Source organism: Talpa occidentalis, unplaced genomic scaffold (assembly GCF_014898055.3).
Source record: "Talpa occidentalis isolate TD23 unplaced genomic scaffold, MPIMG_talOcc4v2.1 talOcc4.10, whole genome shotgun sequence".
Lineage (NCBI taxonomy): Eukaryota > Metazoa > Chordata > Mammalia > Eulipotyphla > Talpidae > Talpa > Talpa occidentalis.
In genome coordinates this window covers 23,981,983-23,999,879 of record NW_023600993.1, presented here as the reverse complement: position 1 = coordinate 23,999,879, position 17,897 = coordinate 23,981,983, and the positions used below count along the sequence as shown (strand labels likewise).

Here is a 17,897-nt window from a genome sequence, read left to right as displayed (position 1 = left end):
CGGGCAGCTTCGCAACCCAGCGCTCAACCGCTGCGCCACCGGGGAGGCCCCTGCCTATGAGACTTTGGATAAGATACTTGAGCAATTCTAAGCCCCACTATCCTCATCTGCCAAACAGGAGATAATCATCTTCTGCCCTTACAGATTTGGTTGTGTAAGGAATTAGTGTTGGTTAAACGTACCCAGTAGGCACTCCGTAAACCTTTGCTGCTACTGCTGCTTCTAGAGATGGAGGTGGAGGCCACTGATGGTTCTGTTTGACTAGGATATGAGCAAAGGAGGGTGAATTACAGTCCTTTAATTTTTACCATGGGTAAACAATTTGAATTTTTTGTTTTTAAGGTTTTATTAATTTTTGTGTAGAAGAACTGGAGTGTAGGCCAGTGGTGTGGGAGGTGAGAGGACTCACTAGAGATAGTGGGGAGCAGAACAGGCAGATCTACTGAAATACACTGCTAAGGGAAACAGTGGGCAGGCAGGAGAGGTCTGCTGCACCATATGTGGGTCAGCTCCCTTGCAGGGGATTGAACTTAGATGATAGGGGTGGTAGTGCTGAGACTTAACCCCTAGGACACCAGGGAAGCCACAAGTTAAAATTTCATCTTTTTTCTGTACTGACTTCTTAGGCTTTTGCATTTTAAACCCCTTAATATACAACTGGTTTTTAAAATATTCCCAAAGTGAGTAAAGGGGCAAAATTTGTACCCATTCAGGCATTTGTGAAATTCATACTAATGTTTTGGCACTTACTTCTTGTTGTTTGAGATAACATCTGTCAGTGGCTGTTATGTAGGAGGCCTGGGAATATATGTCTTGTTATGAAAGGGGCAGGGTTAACAGACACTTTAGTCCACAGACACTTTATAGGTACTGGGGATACAGTAGTGAGCCACAGAGACATTTTTGGGGGGTAGGGAGAGCTAAATAAAATACATATTATATATGTAAATACAATGGAGAAAAGTAAAACAATAATAAGTGTTGTAGGTAGAGATTTTATTTTATTATTATTTTTTTTAAAGATTATTTATGCACACAAGAGCTGGGGTACAGGCCAGAGGTATGGGGGGGGGAGAGAATCCACCAGAGACAGAGTGGGGAACAGGCAGGTCTATTGAAATACACTGCTGAGGGGAGCAGCAGGCAAGTCAGGAGAGGTCTGCTGTGCCATGTGGGTAGCTCCTTGGCTGGGGGATCGAACTTGGGCTGCAGAGGCTGCGGATAGCTTCATAGGTTGCGTCTTAACCCCTTGCGCCACCAGGGAGACCCTGAAGGTAGAGATTTTAAATGAGGTGGTCAGGGACAGTCTGAGGAGGTAATATTTAAGGAAAATGGGAAGAAGCTTAGGCTACTTACACATTTCTTAAGAGAGTCGCAGGAACAGCAGATACAAAAGGGCTGAGGTTGGAATCTTATGTTAACTAATGATAAGTAATTTGAGTTTTAGGGGGAGGGGCGGCAAGATAATGATACTGCTTTTGTGTGTTTTGAGAGATGAATAATTGTGGAACATTATTGCAGTGATTACCTATAGGCAGGAGAGGTGAGGCTGGAAGGAAATCTGTTGGTGGGTGTGCGTACACGCACACACTATAGGTGATAATTATTATTGAAGTCATGTCTGGACATTCTCCTGGAATTACATGTAGAGAAGAGTAGAATGCTGGGGAACACAAAGTTTGGGTGGGATGGAAGTTTGGGTGGGATGGAAGAGAAGCCTTAAGAGAGACTTCGGATCAAACACTTCAAAGGTAAGTGACATTGTAGGAAAGGGTGGTGCTGCTGAAGCAATGGCAGGGGAGATAATCTTGTCTGACTTCCATGTCTGCTCATCTCTGCCAGCTCCCACCCAAGCTAGCCTTTGGGCACAGTCCCCATTCACATCATTACTTTAGTTTGGGCCTACTTCAGTTTTTGCTAGTTCTTCAGTAGGCTTTTATCTTGTTTTCTTACTCCTAAACTCAGCCCTTATTAGTCATCTTCACACATTTGCCAAAGTGTTTAGGTGTTCTAAAATACCTTAGCTGCCATTGTCTTCCTATTACAATACTTCAGGATAAAGTCTAACCATCTCAACCTGGCAAAAAGATGCCCTTCATGATCTGTCACCCCTGTTTGTTCTCATCTCCTGACTTCTTTCTCCTTAACACCCTGACATCCTAAATCTCATGCATTCAAGTTATTTGTCCTTTAGAAGGACACTTGTTTGCTTCTAGGCCTCTCTGTACATGCTACCTTTACTTCCTGGAATGACTAAACTCTCCATAATTCATTAATGCTACAAGATTTGGTTAAAGTGTTACCTTCTCTGCAAAGCCCTCTGACTTCCTGCCAAAACCTGAATGTTCTCTGAGGACTGACTTCCTAGTTTGCTGCAGATCCCTAGAGTAGTCCTAATGATGGTACCTTGAAATTGTCTCCTGTTTGTTTTCCCTCTCCAACTTATGAGCTCATAGAGCACAGCAACTCTGACATAGGGATCTTTGTATTTCTGTTGGTATAGTGTAGTGAATGCAGTGGTTCTCAGTATTGTCACTAAATCAGCAAGTCAAGATACTGGGAACTTGGTAGAAATGCAGATTCTTGGACTCCACCCAGACTTACTGAATCAGAAACTCAGGCGGTGAGACCCAGCAATATGTGTTTTAGCCAACTTTCCAGGTAAGTCTGATACATGTTTGAGAACCATTGGTCTAGTGAAATGAATGATGGATAACATTCATTGCGGAGGAGTAAGCGCTGGTCTCATAAGTGGAGGAGATCCTGTCCACCTGTGTTAGTCCTTAGAAAAATGAAATTGCAGTGCTCTAGTGATGGTTGCAAGAACTTAAAATTATGAATATATGTAGTTAAGATTCACAATATTTTTGATGTTATGAATTTGGCCTCAAAATCTGTTCTGATCTTACTAACTCAACCCTTTAAAATTAGAATTAAACTAAAAGGAAGACACATACTTGCTATTTTAAAAAATTACTCATATCACCACCAGAGATAACCAAATTATCAGTGATTATTTCTAAGTGATACCATGGTTTTTATTCTTTTGTTTATGCTTGAAATTATCTATATTTTATTCAGAAACTTTTAAGTCATTTTGAAACATTAAAAAATAAGTTGAAATAAACTTATCACTTAATCTTATTTTTTTCTTTTAAAGATTTCTTTTATTATGCATACAAGAACTGGGGCACAGGCCAGAGGTATGTGGGGGGGTGGTTTGAGGATTCACCAGAGACAGAGTGGGTAACAGGACAAGTGAATTGACTGAAATACACTGCTGAAGAGAGCAGCGGATGAGTCAGGAGAGGCCCGCCGTACCATGTGGGCAGCTCCCCAGCCGGCCAGGGATCTAACTCCTGATGCAGAGGCCACAGATAGCCTCATAGGTTGTATTTTAACCCCCTGTGCCACCAGGGAGTCCCCTTATCACTTAATCGTATAGCATCACTCAGCTATAAAGATTGTCATTCAGAAGATCTATTTGTATATAGTTTTTTTAAAGCTTAACGTGAAAATGAAAACAAATTTTAAAATTTCAGAGAGCTCCTGAATTTCCTGGAGTCAGTCCGTGGAGCCAAGAAATCTTCATAAATATTAATTTACATGACATTTCTAAAGTCCATGAAACAGATATCATGTGGTATTTAAATTCACAACAAAAAAAACCTCACCAAAATATCAACCAGCTAGCCTAGTTTTAAACTTTTTAAAAGCTTGTACCAAGTTTGAATCACATGATTTCTTGCTGTAAATATTTTTTCAAGTCTGTGTTTTATTTTTTGTCATCTTTATGTTCCTTGTACGCTCGTTCTTGCCCAACTCACTACCCTCAACTCCTACCCCCTCTCTTACTACATAGGTCTTAGGACTTCATGGTTTGGGTGGGGCTGTAGTTGTAATTTGCTGTTTGGATCAGTTTAGATCTGTCTTCCATTGAGTGACTTGTGGGTGGGCACATGACTCAGAGAGGACCAGTTAAGAGTCTTCACCTTCATACTGAAAGCCAACAGAGTTATTTCTTGCTTATTATACTGGGGTGACAAGATAGTAGATATTCTGAAAAATAGATCCAGAAGAAGCCATTTGAAATAGCCTAACAGGAAATTTAACAGGAGGAGCAAAGACACTCGAAGAGGGAATATAGGAGGTTAAGCTGTATAGTTACCTAGATTTCTCCTCTCAGATTACCTTTTTGATTGAAGCTATTTCTGATTGGGTTTTTCAGTTACCACTGAAAAGCATCCTTAAATAATGAGCATGTTAAAATTTAAAAAATTTGTCCTTTTTAACAGGTGAAGATGGAGCTGGAAAAACAAGCTTAATAAGAAAAATTCAGGGAATAGAGGAGTACAAGAAAGGAAGAGGATTGGAATACTTGTACTTAAATGTTCATGATGAAGACAGGGATGGTGAGTGTCATTTATTTTAACAAATTTTCTGAAATGTAACTGCTGCGCTTATTAGCCTTTGACTTTTCTTAGTGTGTCTTTTTTTATTATTTTTTATTATTATTATTTTTTAAAGATTTATTTATTTATTTATTTATTTATTTATTTATACATACAAGCACTGGGTACAGTCAGAAGCGCAGGAGGGTGAGAGAATCCACCAGAGCCAGAGTGGGGAGCAGAGCAGGCAGAAGGACCGAAGTACACTGCTGAGGGGAGCAGCGGGCGGCAGGAGAGGTCTGCGCGCCATGTGGGACCCTCCTCTGGTGGCCGGGGAGCAGCCGGGGATCGAACTGGCGCTGCAGAGGCTGTGGGCAGCTTCGCAACCCAGCGCTCAACCACTGCGCCACCGGGGAGGCCCAGTGTGTCTTTTTTTAAATTAGGGCTTCTACTCTGTCATGCCAGTTAGTAAGTAGTTATGTCTAGGTACACTTTTGACATATTAGGGTATTCTGATTTGCAGACTTTAATTTTCTTCCCATCCTTGAAGAATCTGAATTTCAATTTCATTTTCACTCAGATAGTAGGATCATAGTATCTTATGATTATTTTGCTGACTCCCTTTTTACCTCATGTTGGGGATAAAAATATCATTTACCTTCCAGTTTTTCTCAGTTGATTAGCCATTTTTTTCCTTCCATAGATCACTTGTTTCTCATTTTCATATATAATATCTTGACATATTCATGATTCTATCTGGTGATGTAAGAATAGAACATGTTATTCAGTCTGTTGTTGAAATTGAAAGATGTTAAGTAAAGGATATTGGTGTTTTGTGTTGGCAGCTAAGTCATTTTCAGAAATATTCATTAGACCTTTACTAAATTGGTAAATGCAACCCAAATGGTTCCATTTTGTCAAAGCTGAGAGAGATCTCCTATGGAGATGGTCTAAATTACCACAGTGTTGTTAGTGGGATGGTAAAATAACTTAATTCTGTTGCCTTGATAAACCTTCCCTTGTCTGTTGTAGATCAAACAAGATGTAATGTATGGATCCTAGATGGAGACCTGTATCACAAAGGCCTCCTTAAGTTTTCACTGGATGCCATTTCTCTGAAGGACACTCTGGTTATGCTGGTTGTTGACATGTCAAAGCCTTGGACTGCTTTGGATTCTTTACAGAAATGGGCAAGTGTTGTTAGAGAACATATTGACAAATTGAAAATCCCTCCTGAAGAAATGAAGGAAATGGAACAAAAGTGTGAGTAATCTAGAAATACTGGTATAGATTTCAGATACAAAATTTCTTAGCTGACTATCATAATTGTTAGGAATTTCTGACTGTGTGTAAGCTTTAAAGAAATTGGTGAAATTCAACTTGAATGTGGTGCTAAGTTTTAATGTAGTTTTTAATTGGAAACATTTAGAATATGGCAGAATCTTTACTAGAGGTGCTTTTTTTTTTTTCTTTGCCAAAAGAGTGTATGTGTTCCTTGTGGATAGTAATTTTTCAGGGCAAAAAAAAAATTGAATCTTTATTCAGCTGCTCATTTTCAGCAGTTGTATTTCTTGATAAGTGGAGCGATCTTATTAACCTCATCAAAATCAATTATGTCCAAAAAAGATAATAATACAAATATAAAGATGTTAAACTTATTTGATGATTTTTTCACATGCTCATGTATATTGGAAATTTTCATGGAGATTATGAAAACGATATGGGTAATTTTCAACAGGTCGTAAGCCAGTTGCCACAGTTCTTGATTTCACGGAGCACTCTTCATCTGCCAGTGTTATACCTTGCTTAAGGAAATATAGTGATGTAATGCTGTTTTTCTTAGTTATTGTTGGCTGATAATAACTTTTAGGGGGAAATGAACAGCATACTGCATTTATGTACAAGGAAATAATAAAATGTAAGAGAAAGTATGTCCTAAATCATTGAAATAAAGAGATATTTAAGTGCTTTTATTATGTACCTTTCTTTCCCCTTTGGCCATTGCCTATGGGCCTTCCCCTGCCCCCTCTAAATTTATACTAGAAAGGTGATCCTCAATGTGTGGTTCCCAGGACCACAACATCAGTCTCAATACAGTTGGCAGCTTGCCGGAAATACACATCTTAGGCCCTACCCCAGACTACTGAATCAGAAAACCTGATGCATGCTAAAATCAAAAAATCTGTTAGATTTCAGCTTCAGATCTGAAGAGTTTTAGCTACCAAGCTGCTAAGGGTATTTGCATGCCCCTGTGTTCCTGGAGGAACCACATTCATCTGTTAAAGATTCTCTCTTTCTGGACTCCATGTAATTTTAGGACAGTTTTGCGGCAAATGAGTCCTATCCCAAAGAGGGTCTAGCTCATAATTCCTTTGCTTAAAAACTAACATTTTCTAGTTTTATGAATAGTATACATTCTTTATTTTTAAAAATTGAAAAGATTTCTTAATGTTATTTTCCCCAATTCTTTTATATTTCTAGGCTTTTCCTCTTTTTTTCTTTTAATATTATTTTCCTACAACATTCTTTGAAAACATTTTATGGATCAGTATAGTATTCCCTCATATGATATTTTAATCCTATACTGTAGATAATTTGCTTCCAGATATGTTCTGCTTTTAAACATGAAAAGCACGCTCATATGGAAGTCACTGTGTGTGCATCCCTGATTGTTACCTGGAACATTCCTGGAAGGGTGATTCCAGAGTCAGTATATACATAGTTAAAGCTCTTGATACATTCCCTTTAACTTTTTTAAGTATTTGACAATCTTGTAAATGAGTTCAAAAATTTATCAGTGTTGGGCCTCCCCGGTGGTGCAGTGGGTTGAGCATAGCGCTGTGAAGCTGTCTGCAGCCTCTGCAGTGCTGGTTGGATTCCTGGCCAGAGGGAGAATCCCACATGGCACAGCAGACCTCTCCTGTCGCGCCCGCTGCTCCCCTCAGCAGTGCTTCTGTATGCCTGTTCTGCTCCCCGCTCTGTCTCTGGTGAATCCTCTCACCTTCCCGCACCTCTGGCCTGTACCCCAGCTATTATATAAATAAAAAATAAATCTTTAAAGAAAATTTATCAGTGTTGCCCCTAGATGAAAAAGAAGACTTAATTAAAAAGTTTAAAGAAAGAAAGTTAGGGCCTCCCTGGTGGCGCAGGGATTAAAGTCTCAGCACTCTAAAGCTATAACCAGACAGTGCAGCATGAGTTCAGATCCCAGGCCAGGGAGCTGGTCCAGGCAGTGCAGCACACTTCTGTCTCACCTGCTGTTCCCCTCAGTAGTGTATTTCAGTAGATCAGCCTGTTCTACTCCCCACTCTGTCTCTGATGAATCCTCTCCCCTTACCCCCACCTCTGGCCTATACCCTACTTCTTGTATGCATAAATAAATCTTTTTTTAAAAAGGAAGTTAATATTAGAAAGTCATCTAGGAACTGCCTACTGTCTTTTAAATAGAGGAATCCCTTCCCACATACATGTATTTTTTTCTGTTGTTATTTCAGTGCTTTCTGTAAATTAGTGAAGATAGAGATACAGAACTGTATTGTGTCTTGCCCAAAGTAATTTGCACAAAATTGAACCAGGCCTATAATGAACCCCACTTTGGAACAGTTTATTGCTATACTCTGCCTCCTAATAACTAGCGTGGTTCCAGAGATTTCTCAAACCCTTTTTGTTTCTTAAACAAGACGAAATAGAAACTTAAGTAAAATAGATCATAGCAGAAAAGGCTACCTACTGAAATGAAGCAATTTCTAAGCTATGTATTAATTTACCTTTGATTTCCAGTGATTAGAGACTTCCAAGAATATGTAGAACCGGGAGAAGATTTCCCAGCTTCTCCTCAAAGAAGAAATACAGTGTCTCAGGAAGACAAAGAGGACAGTGTGGTTTTACCTTTGGGTGCGGATACACTTACACATAACTTGGGCATTCCAGTACTAGTAGTTTGCACAAAGGTTAGTTTGCTTCCTAGAGAGTCCACTACTAATGTTAATGAGTATGAACAATTGTTTTGTTTTCCAGGCTCCTTTTGGAGTTGACATATTAGTTTCCTTAGATAATCTTTCTTAAAAACAAATAATAGTTTAAAATACTGAAAGATATTCACATGTTGGTTTTGTCGTCTAAGTCATGGTTTCTTTGAAAAAATATTTCAAACATTCTATTCGTGATTGGGTTTCATTTTTCTAATTTTAGTTAGACTTCATTGTTCAGTCAGTTTAGTAGAAATAATTATAGGTAAGATAATAATTTTAATATTTTTCCACATTTAAATCTGATGTCCTAATTGCCTAATATGAGAATATTATGTAAATAAAACAGACTTTTAAACACCTATCAGTACTCCTTGTATACAGTTGATACGCAGTTATCAAAGGCTTTTTATTTATCAAAGAGGTTCTGATAGAATTATGGAAATTCTGTTAATTTAGTTCTCTCACTATATATACTTTATAATAAAATCATACTTCCTTTAAAAATAATTTACAGTATTAAGAAATCATCTCCCCATTTGGAATGAAGAAGTTATGTCTTCGCTATTGTTAAGTCATGGACTAGTTAAGAAAATGAGAACATATGTAATAATGCTTTTGATATTTTTTGTAACATAAAATTTGCATATATAGTTGAAGGAAGGTATGGAATTTATATATCTTTGGAATGAAAATGATAAATTTTAAATCTAGCTTAAGTTTTACTTTAACCAAAAATTATCATTAACAAAATAAGGATAGCATTTAAATGATTAAGTTAGTCAGTTGTTTGCTTCTCAGATGGTGATTGTGTTTTGTTCTTATAACTTTTTTGTAAAACTCCTTGTAAACTCCACGATAGAATCCTTTCATGTGTACTTTGTTTTTGATTTGTTCCATCTAGCAAAAAACTGTTTATTGGCAGATAATTCTGTTTTACACAACTTTCTTCATTAAAAACTGCTATTTTCCAAAGGAAAAAGTTAAATTTGTAATTTGTCCCTTGTAAACTAGTGGGACCCAAATGAGTATCAAATGAGTCCATAGAGTCATAGTACCACACCAGAAATGAAGGGAGTCTCCTGTATATAAAGAATGTTTAAAGTAGACTAGATTTTACGTCTTAAAAGCTTTGTTCTATAACCACTCATTGTAAGACTGACCTGTTATTCTATGTCCCTTTATTTACTAAAATTTCTCTGTGGTGGTGGTCTTACTATATTCAGTATGACAGAAATAAGAGCCTTTAAAGAAATAAAATTATTCATTAGTCTTAAGACTTCCAACTGAAAGTCTGGAGTCTTAACATTAGCTCTCTAAACAGGAGTAATTGATGTTCTTGATCCTGATGTCCAGTCACTATTCAGAATGGTAGTTTTGCATTGTTCCCCCACCCAAAATTGAACTGTTTAGGTCATTATATTTCATTGTTTATTAATGTTGTATTGTTTTTAAATTTATTTTAATTCAACAGTGTGATGCGATTAGTGTTTTGGAGAAAGAACATGACTACAGAGATGAACATTTTGATTTTATTCAGTCACATATCCGCAAGTTTTGTTTACAGTGTATCCTTTTAATACATTGATTGGTGCAACACACCTTATGTATTTATATTTCTTTTTAAAGTAAAAGAATTAAATTGGTGGACTTTAGAAATTCCAAAAACTTTTTTCCTCCTGTCTCTGGTTGGAAATTTCATTTCATTCCCAAATCATTTATATCTTGGGTTTGAGAAGGTAAAGTCAACAATTGCTTCTTTATGTACTTTCAATATAGAAGTGGTAATAGTGTTGGCATTATGAAATTTACCTTCTTGGCTTGATGAGATTTGTCTGCCTTTGTTAAATAAATTATGTAAAATTATATTTGCATTTAGCCTTTTAGCATTTTATACTTTTGAAATTTTTGATTACTGTATGATATATCTTTAGAAATTATTTGAAAATAATATGCAAGCTGATATAAATGTTAAACAGAGTAGAGGATTTTATGCTACCTGTTCTTGGAATTTGTCCAAAAATTTCTTTAATGGTATTATTTAGATGGTGCAGCACTTATTTACACATCAGTAAAAGAGAACAAAAATATAGATTTGGTATATAAATACATCGTTCAAAAACTATATGGATTTCCCTATAAAATTCCTGCTGTTGTTGTAGAAAAAGATGCAGTATTTATGTAAGTATACTCTTAAATATATTATTTTATGATGTATTGTTGCTGTTGTTTGATGGACATTTTTGGTTTTAACGTGATCTTTCCATGATGAGGAGGTAGGAATCTGTTCTTAGATTTTTTTAATTTATAACCTATCTTGTTCTATTTATCGTTGCCTTTTAAATTGACCAAGTGGCCTTGCTTTTATAGCTAACCTATCAGTGCAATGTATATATCAGTTCATCTACAATAAATAAGAACCCAATGTGTAATCTAGATATGCTTTCCAAAAGTTATCTTAATAAAATTGGGAATAGGGCCTCCCCTGGTGGTGCAGCGGTTGAGCGCCGGGCTATGAAGCTGCCTGCAGCCTCTGCAGCGCCAGTTTGATCCCTGGCTGCTCCCCGGCCACCTGAGGGAGGGTCCCACATGGTGCGCAGACCTCTCCTGCCGCCCGCTGCTCCCCTCAGCAGTGTGCTTCGGTCCTTCTGCCTGCTCTGCTCCCCGCTCTGGCTCTGGTGAATTCTCTCACCCACCCGCGCTTCTGACTATACCCAGTGCTTGTATAAATAAATAAATAAAATAAAAAATTAAATAAATAAATAAAATTGGGAATAATTACCCATCCTCCTTCCCCCCATTTTGTAAATCAGAAGAAGACTGATAATCATTTTAAGCAGAAATTAGTAAGCCATAATTTGAAAATTATAGTAAAAAAGCTGATTAGTTTTCCACATTTGGTCACATTTAACTCCTCATAAAAATGTTCCCTGTAATGTGATTATGGATTGAATGAATGACTATATAAATGCTTCAGAATTTATTATGTGTGTTTCTTTCCAGTCCAGCAGGGTGGGATAATGATAAGAAAATAGGAATATTACATGAAAATTTTCAATCATTAAAAGCAGACGATAATTTTGAAGACATTATAACTAAGCCACCTGTCCGAAAGGTAACAGTTTTATTAGTATGTCATCTCAGTGTTAGGCTTTTAAAGGAGAGGGTTGAGTACATAATTTTGAGTTTGTGGGCAAAAAGATAAGGAGGTCCTTTTCTGTCAAAGGGTTTGTAAGTTCAAAATAAAGAGCTGTTTTGTCAACTATAAAGTAGCTATTTAGTTACTGAATCATTACTTAGCCTTTGGCATATTTACATTAGCAAATTTTAGTGCGGATCTCTTTAATGCAAATTGTAGATTGGCATGAGTGAATATGGATCTTGAATAGTTTTAGTAGGTAAAGTGAACTTTTCAATCTAGAGCATAAGACCTGAGGCAGATCTTGTATCTCCTCCGTAGTTTTCCCCTCTAGTCCCCAGCTATACAGGAGCGTCCAGTTTCCTTTATTGTTTTAATCTTAACTATAACATGTTATTCTCATGACTATAAAATCATGTTCTAGAAGGTGGTCTTCTTTCAGATTTAAGCAGTATATTATCTTCTGTAGTTAGATATTATAGATGTTTCTGCAGGTTTGTAATAATTAATGTTTTCACATGGTACTTCTCAATTACCTTTTAATTAGGACATGTTCAAGGAAAAATTGATTTTGATTTAATATATAATAACATTCCTACTTAAGAATCCAAAAATTTACACTGAGCATCTGTCTTCTGTTTGTGGGTAATTGGAAATTTCCCACAAACAGAAAGTAATGTCCAATGAGAAATCATTTGGCGTGGTATTTGGTTTGGATTTGTAAAATGCAAACATCAAAGAAAGAAACCAACAGTTTTCCCCTATTCATTCTTTTACCAATAGAATTGTGCTTTAAGTTGTCTTTTACTCATTCAGTAATATTTAGTGAGCACCGAATCAGGGATTGTTTAGGTGTTAAATAGTGTGATGCAATAGTAAATCAATACATGTGGTGATAAGTGCTAAGGAAATAAAGCAGGGTGAGGGTTGATGAGAGGACTGGGCCTGTGAAGGGGTATTGTTTTAGGAATGCCTAGGGTATGTCTCTGCTAAGAGGGGAGAAGATAGAAGGCAGAGTGAACGGAAACTTGCATACCCTGAGACTGAAATGGGTGAGGCTACCAGCATGGCTGGAAAAGAGTCCTGAGGAGGGCTGGAATGGGAAGAGGGGAAACACCGCATTAAGATCTCTTATGGGGCCTCATCAGTCGGGTCTGTAGTCAGAACTTTGGATTTCATTCTGAGTGAGTTGGGAAAAGATTGGAGGGAGAGTTTGAGCAGAGGAGTTTCGTGACTGACTTAATCTTTTAAAAACATAGTTCCTGGGTGGAAAACAGACTAGGGGCATGCTTTGTATAAAAATATAGGAAGCAGGAATTTGCAGGAGTTTACACCTCCTTTTTCCTAACTGATAAAAGAGCCATTGTGTTTTTATTTCAGGGAAACCAGGGCCAAGTTGCTTTGCACTCAATTGGGATGTTATCCTTTTGAAACACCTTAACTCAGATTTATAAGCATATTATTGTGCCTGTGGCCCTAGGGTTGTGATGTCTAAAGTAGTAGCTGCTGGTTACATAGACTTTTAGAAGTAAATTAAGTAAAACTAAATCAATTAAAAATTCAGTTCCTCAGTTACACTAGCCATATTTCAAGAGCTCAGTACCCACAGATGGATAGTAACTGCCACATTGGACAGCCCAGAGATAGAACATTTATATTAATGAAAGTAGTTATTGGGTAGCTCACCTGTGTAAATATAGCATAGATATTGTTCAGATTCCTGAATGGTTAAAAAAATTAACCTTGTCCAGAGAATATGTTTTTAATGGTTTTAGTATATTAAACCTGCTCATTTATGCATTGCTCATTTCAGTTTGTACATGAGAAGGAAATTGTGGCAGAAGATGACCAAGTGTTTCTTATGAAGCTACAGGTATGACATTATATCAAGCTGAGTTAGTATGGTTAATAGATAAACTGTTTATATATATTCTTCAAAAATATAAACATGCTATGAGTCTCTAACCTAGGATTCTTTTGTATTTTTCTAGACCCTTTTATCTAAGCAACCACCAACTGCAGCTGGAAGGCCTGTGGTCAGTATTACAGGTTTTGACAAAATTATTAGAATGCTGTGCATATTGTTTTTTCTTAATCATATGCATGTCTCATATGGGTGTCCTTGGTAAAACTTGAATTCAGAATTCTTCTGAAATTTGTGAGATTTTATAGGAAATACTCCCTTTATATAATATTTTAAATCCTAAAGACCTGTTTTGTTGTTTGTCAAAACACAACTGAACCATTTTTTATATATTACTTTATAAATCCTTACAACAGTCCTATGAAACAGGTACTTTTATTGGCCTTATTTTGCAAGTGGGGACATGGAGGCCTTAGAGAGTAATGAGTTTTACCTAAGATTATACAGATAGTAGGATACATGCTTATACTCTTTTGATTGAAGTACCATTGTTTTGCATTCTTGTTAGTATTTTGACAGTGTAGGATTTACCCCCTCAAGTGTGGTCACCGTAACATTCCAACCATCGAAGCACCCCATAGTCCTCCACCATAGCCCATTAGTAGGCTTATACTCTTAACCACGCTTCATTATTCAACATGTTCTTTTTCCATTGAAGGGAAATTTAGTGCCCTGAAACATGATGGACCGCTGGTATTTTATAATAATGGGGATACGATTGCTAAATATTTGTTATTAATGGCTTGTAGTATCAAAGTACCAGTGGAACAGATGGGGAATAGTTGCAAAGTAATTTTCTTTTTATAATTTTTGTGAAGGTTTCAGGTTTTTGTAATTATGCCTTTCCCATTTTTACATAGGATGCCTCACCAAGAGTCCCAGGAGGTTCCCCTCGTACACCAAACAGATCTGTGTCATCCAATGTTGCCAGTGTCTCACCCATCCCTGCTGGGTCAAAAAAAATTGATCCAAACATGAAAGGTATTTTCCTCTCTTTCTTGGAAAAAGCAACACAGTACATACTGTGATAGAAGAAATATACCCTAGAATTTCATCTTTTACCATAGTTATTTTCATTTTTATAGAATAGCTTCTTATAGATAGCTATTCTTTATAGAATAGCTTCTTTGTAGATACAGTCTCATAATCAGACTATCAACCATTTTACTGTATAGTCTTGATATATCATTACAGTTCATGTAAGGTTTATGAAAGTTTGTCATATTTAATAATTCTCCTATGTAGATAATTGAAGATATTTACATTTTTTCAGGTTATCTGCAGTTAACTTTAAAAATAACTATGCAAGGCTTCCTGGTGGCACAGGGGTTAAGTCTCACTGCTGTCAAGCTATCACCAGTCACTGAGGAATGAGTTCAATCCCTGGCCAGGGATCTGACCCACATGGACCTCTCCTGTTTCGCCCACTGCTCTCCTCATCAGTGTATTTCAGTACATCTGCCTGTTCTACTCCCAACTCTCTCTGGTGAATTCTCTCACCCTCTGCACCTCTGGCCTACACCTTAGTTCTTTTTTTTTTTTAAATGCATAAATAAACTAAATCTTTAAAAAAAATAAGTAATTATCTTACATCCTTAAAGGTTACTCATTTTGTTTTATATATAAGTAAATTACAGATGTTACCCCACCTCAGAAGAACAAACTAGACTTGAGTTTGCAACATACAGCTCTTAAATTTTAAGTCTATTGTTCATTCTTCCTGTGTGATTACTACAGTAATAATTTATGAAAAAATTAATGTTTTGAGTGAAAGTTTTATGTTTTTTGTTGAATAGCTGGAGCTACAAGTGAAGGTGTCCTGGCAAATTTCTTCAATAGTTTGCTGAGTAAAAAGACTGGCTCTCCAGGAGGCCCTGGTGTTGGTAGTGGCAGCCCTGGAGCTGGCGCTGCAAGTGGAAGCAGTGGTTTACCACCGTCTGCCAAAAAGTCAGGTATAGTTACTTGAAGCTTTTTTTTTTTTTAAACAGTTTTATTGAGAGATAATTTACATACCATGAAGTTCACTCACTTAAAATGTACAATTCAATAGTTTTAGTATATTTACAGAGTTGTGCAAACCATCATGTAATCTAATTTTAAGACATTTTTGTCTCCTTCCCAAAAAACCTTGAACCTACTTCTTTCTTCTCCCACAACCCCTAATCCCAGGCAACCATTGACTTGCTTCTGTCTCTCGATTTGCCTTTCTGCAGAGTTCATATAAATGGAATCATAAAATGTATATCTTTTTTTAACAGTGTTTTCAAGGTTTATTCACATTGTAGCATCTGTCAACACTTCATTTTCCCTTGTTGCTGAGTAAAATGCCATTGCATGGATATGCCATATTTTCTTTATTTTTCTATAGATAGACATTTAGATTATTTCATCTTTTTGGCTATTATGAACATTTGCTATGAACATTTGTTTTTATGGGGACATACATTTTCAATTCTCTTGGGTACATACTAGAAGAGGAATTGGTAAGTCATATGCTAACTCTGTATTTAAGTTTTTGAAGAATGCTAGTGTTTTCAGAATGCTGCACTATTTTACATTCCCAACAACAGAGTATAAGGGTCCCAATTTCTTCACATTCTTTCCAGCATTTTGATTAGAGCCATCCTAGTGGCTGTGAAGTGTTACCTTGTTGTGGTTTTGATTTGGTATATCCCTAATAGCTGATGTTGTTGAGAATCTTTTCATGATTTTTGACCACTTGTATATCTCTTTGGAGAAATGTCTATCAAATCACTTGTCCATTTTTAAATTGAATTGTCTTTTTATTCTTGAGTTTTAAAGTTTTCTTTACATATTCTGTTTTGTGTTGTCTTTTCACTTTCTTGATAAAGTCTGTTTTTTTTTCTTGCTTATATAACTGCTTTTTCAACAGACTTAAAATCGATGATGATGGTCATATAACTTAGTATGCTATAAAATTTAGTATGCTATGTAAAGTTAATGAAACTGTTTGCAGTTTTAAATGAGAATGGTGAAAAAAACACTTTGACTTATATCTGTATCTTGTTTGTTTTCCTTTAATCTAGGCCAGAAGCCTGTCCTATCAGATGTTCATGCAGAACTAGACAGAATTGCACGAAAACCAGTTACAGTTTCTCCTACCACACCTACATCTCCTACGGAAGGAGAAGCTTCTTGAAGATACCAAATAAAGCCATTTATTCAGTTTTCTGGGATAATGTAAACTTGCCTCTGCTTTTTCCTTCAAAAGTGGAATAGGGAGCTGGAGTGCTTTTTTCAGATGGACTAAATTTATGTCTTGTGTGTGTGGTTGCCCATTTTTATAAAAGAGAGCAATACAGAAGAAAATTCTACACCATGTAGGGTTGCTATTTGCATTGCCACTTTGCATAAGGAGTAATTTTGGATTTTGAAAATCACGTAATTTATAGATCTGAAATGCATCCATGTAATCATATTCTAAAGGCAATTTAAAACATGTTGAAAGGTTTGGGGAAGGGCAGACAATAATGTGCTTTGGGCATTTGATTGACTTGAAGTCCAGACTTATTTAAGATTATACAATCATTTAAAAAATCGCATGTTAGTTTTGCTGGAAAAGGAAAAAAATGATCGTCCGATTTTCCATACCAACATAAATATACCACCGTACATTGAATATGCTGAGAACACTGTCAGATAGTATTTGATATACTAGTCAGCTGTCTCAATCCATGATCCCATTGTCATCAAAATATGATTTTGAATATTGACCAAGATTTGTTTCTTTAAATGAGAAGAAAGCACACTGCCTAAATGTGTAAAAGAAAAATGCAGAGGTTATTAAAATGTAAAAAGGTACCAGTCTTTGGATTTGTCTATATATATATATATCTATGTCTATATATATATATATGGCTCTGCCTTAATATACCCCTTTTTTGTTCGTGACTTTCAACTGTAATCAGTTAATAAAGTATTTATTCTCTGCATTCAGGTTCAAATAACTTGTTGCATTCTATTTTTAAATTTGTATTTATCAAATAGTGAATATAACTTATTTTGACTTACTGGGATTATTAAGCATTCTGTTCTTAGAGACAACAACAGTAGGTTCGCTGCAAGTTTCCTTAAATTGGAAAACATGTCTCAAATTGTGGAATTTATGTCAGCATTCCTAGTAGATAAAAATACAACCGTTTATCATAATTTAATGGAAAGAAGCAAATTTAAAAACTTGGCACATGCACTAACTCATAGCTACTATAATAATTGGATCTTTTCTATTGAAGTTCAACTTCTTGGCTTTCCTCTGGGAGTGGCTAATGTCCTGATATCTATTTCAGCCCCTTTCTGTCCTCCCATCTCACTCGTTTTCTTTGTGTCTATGTAGGATTGGTCTCCCGATAAAGGTCAGATAGGCTTTTTCCAAGGTGTGCAAAGGAGGCCTCTTCCAATACATATAACCTTGTTATGTGGAACGAAGGTCCTTTGAGGTTGAGAAACAGTATTAT

At 36.4% G+C, this 17,897-nt stretch overlaps 1 protein-coding gene across 1 annotated transcript in view; it reads left to right on the top strand.

Annotated features, from left to right (window-relative positions):
* DYNC1LI1 (dynein cytoplasmic 1 light intermediate chain 1) overlaps positions 1–17,387 on the top strand; it is a 29,489-nt gene extending 12,102 nt beyond the window's left edge. Inside the window, exons 3-13 of the mRNA XM_037525715.2 lie at positions 4,296–4,412; positions 5,424–5,654; positions 8,172–8,341; positions 9,834–9,927; positions 10,405–10,540; positions 11,363–11,474; positions 13,312–13,371; positions 13,490–13,534; positions 14,283–14,403; positions 15,219–15,374; positions 16,470–17,387. Coding sequence (XP_037381612.1) covers positions 4,296–4,412; positions 5,424–5,654; positions 8,172–8,341; positions 9,834–9,927; positions 10,405–10,540; positions 11,363–11,474; positions 13,312–13,371; positions 13,490–13,534; positions 14,283–14,403; positions 15,219–15,374; positions 16,470–16,582 — 1,355 coding nt within the window. The 3' untranslated portion in view covers positions 16,583–17,387. The remainder of the gene's footprint in view (positions 1–4,295; positions 4,413–5,423; positions 5,655–8,171; positions 8,342–9,833; positions 9,928–10,404; positions 10,541–11,362; positions 11,475–13,311; positions 13,372–13,489; positions 13,535–14,282; positions 14,404–15,218; positions 15,375–16,469) is intronic.
* Positions 17,388–17,897: the final 510 nt, after the last annotated feature.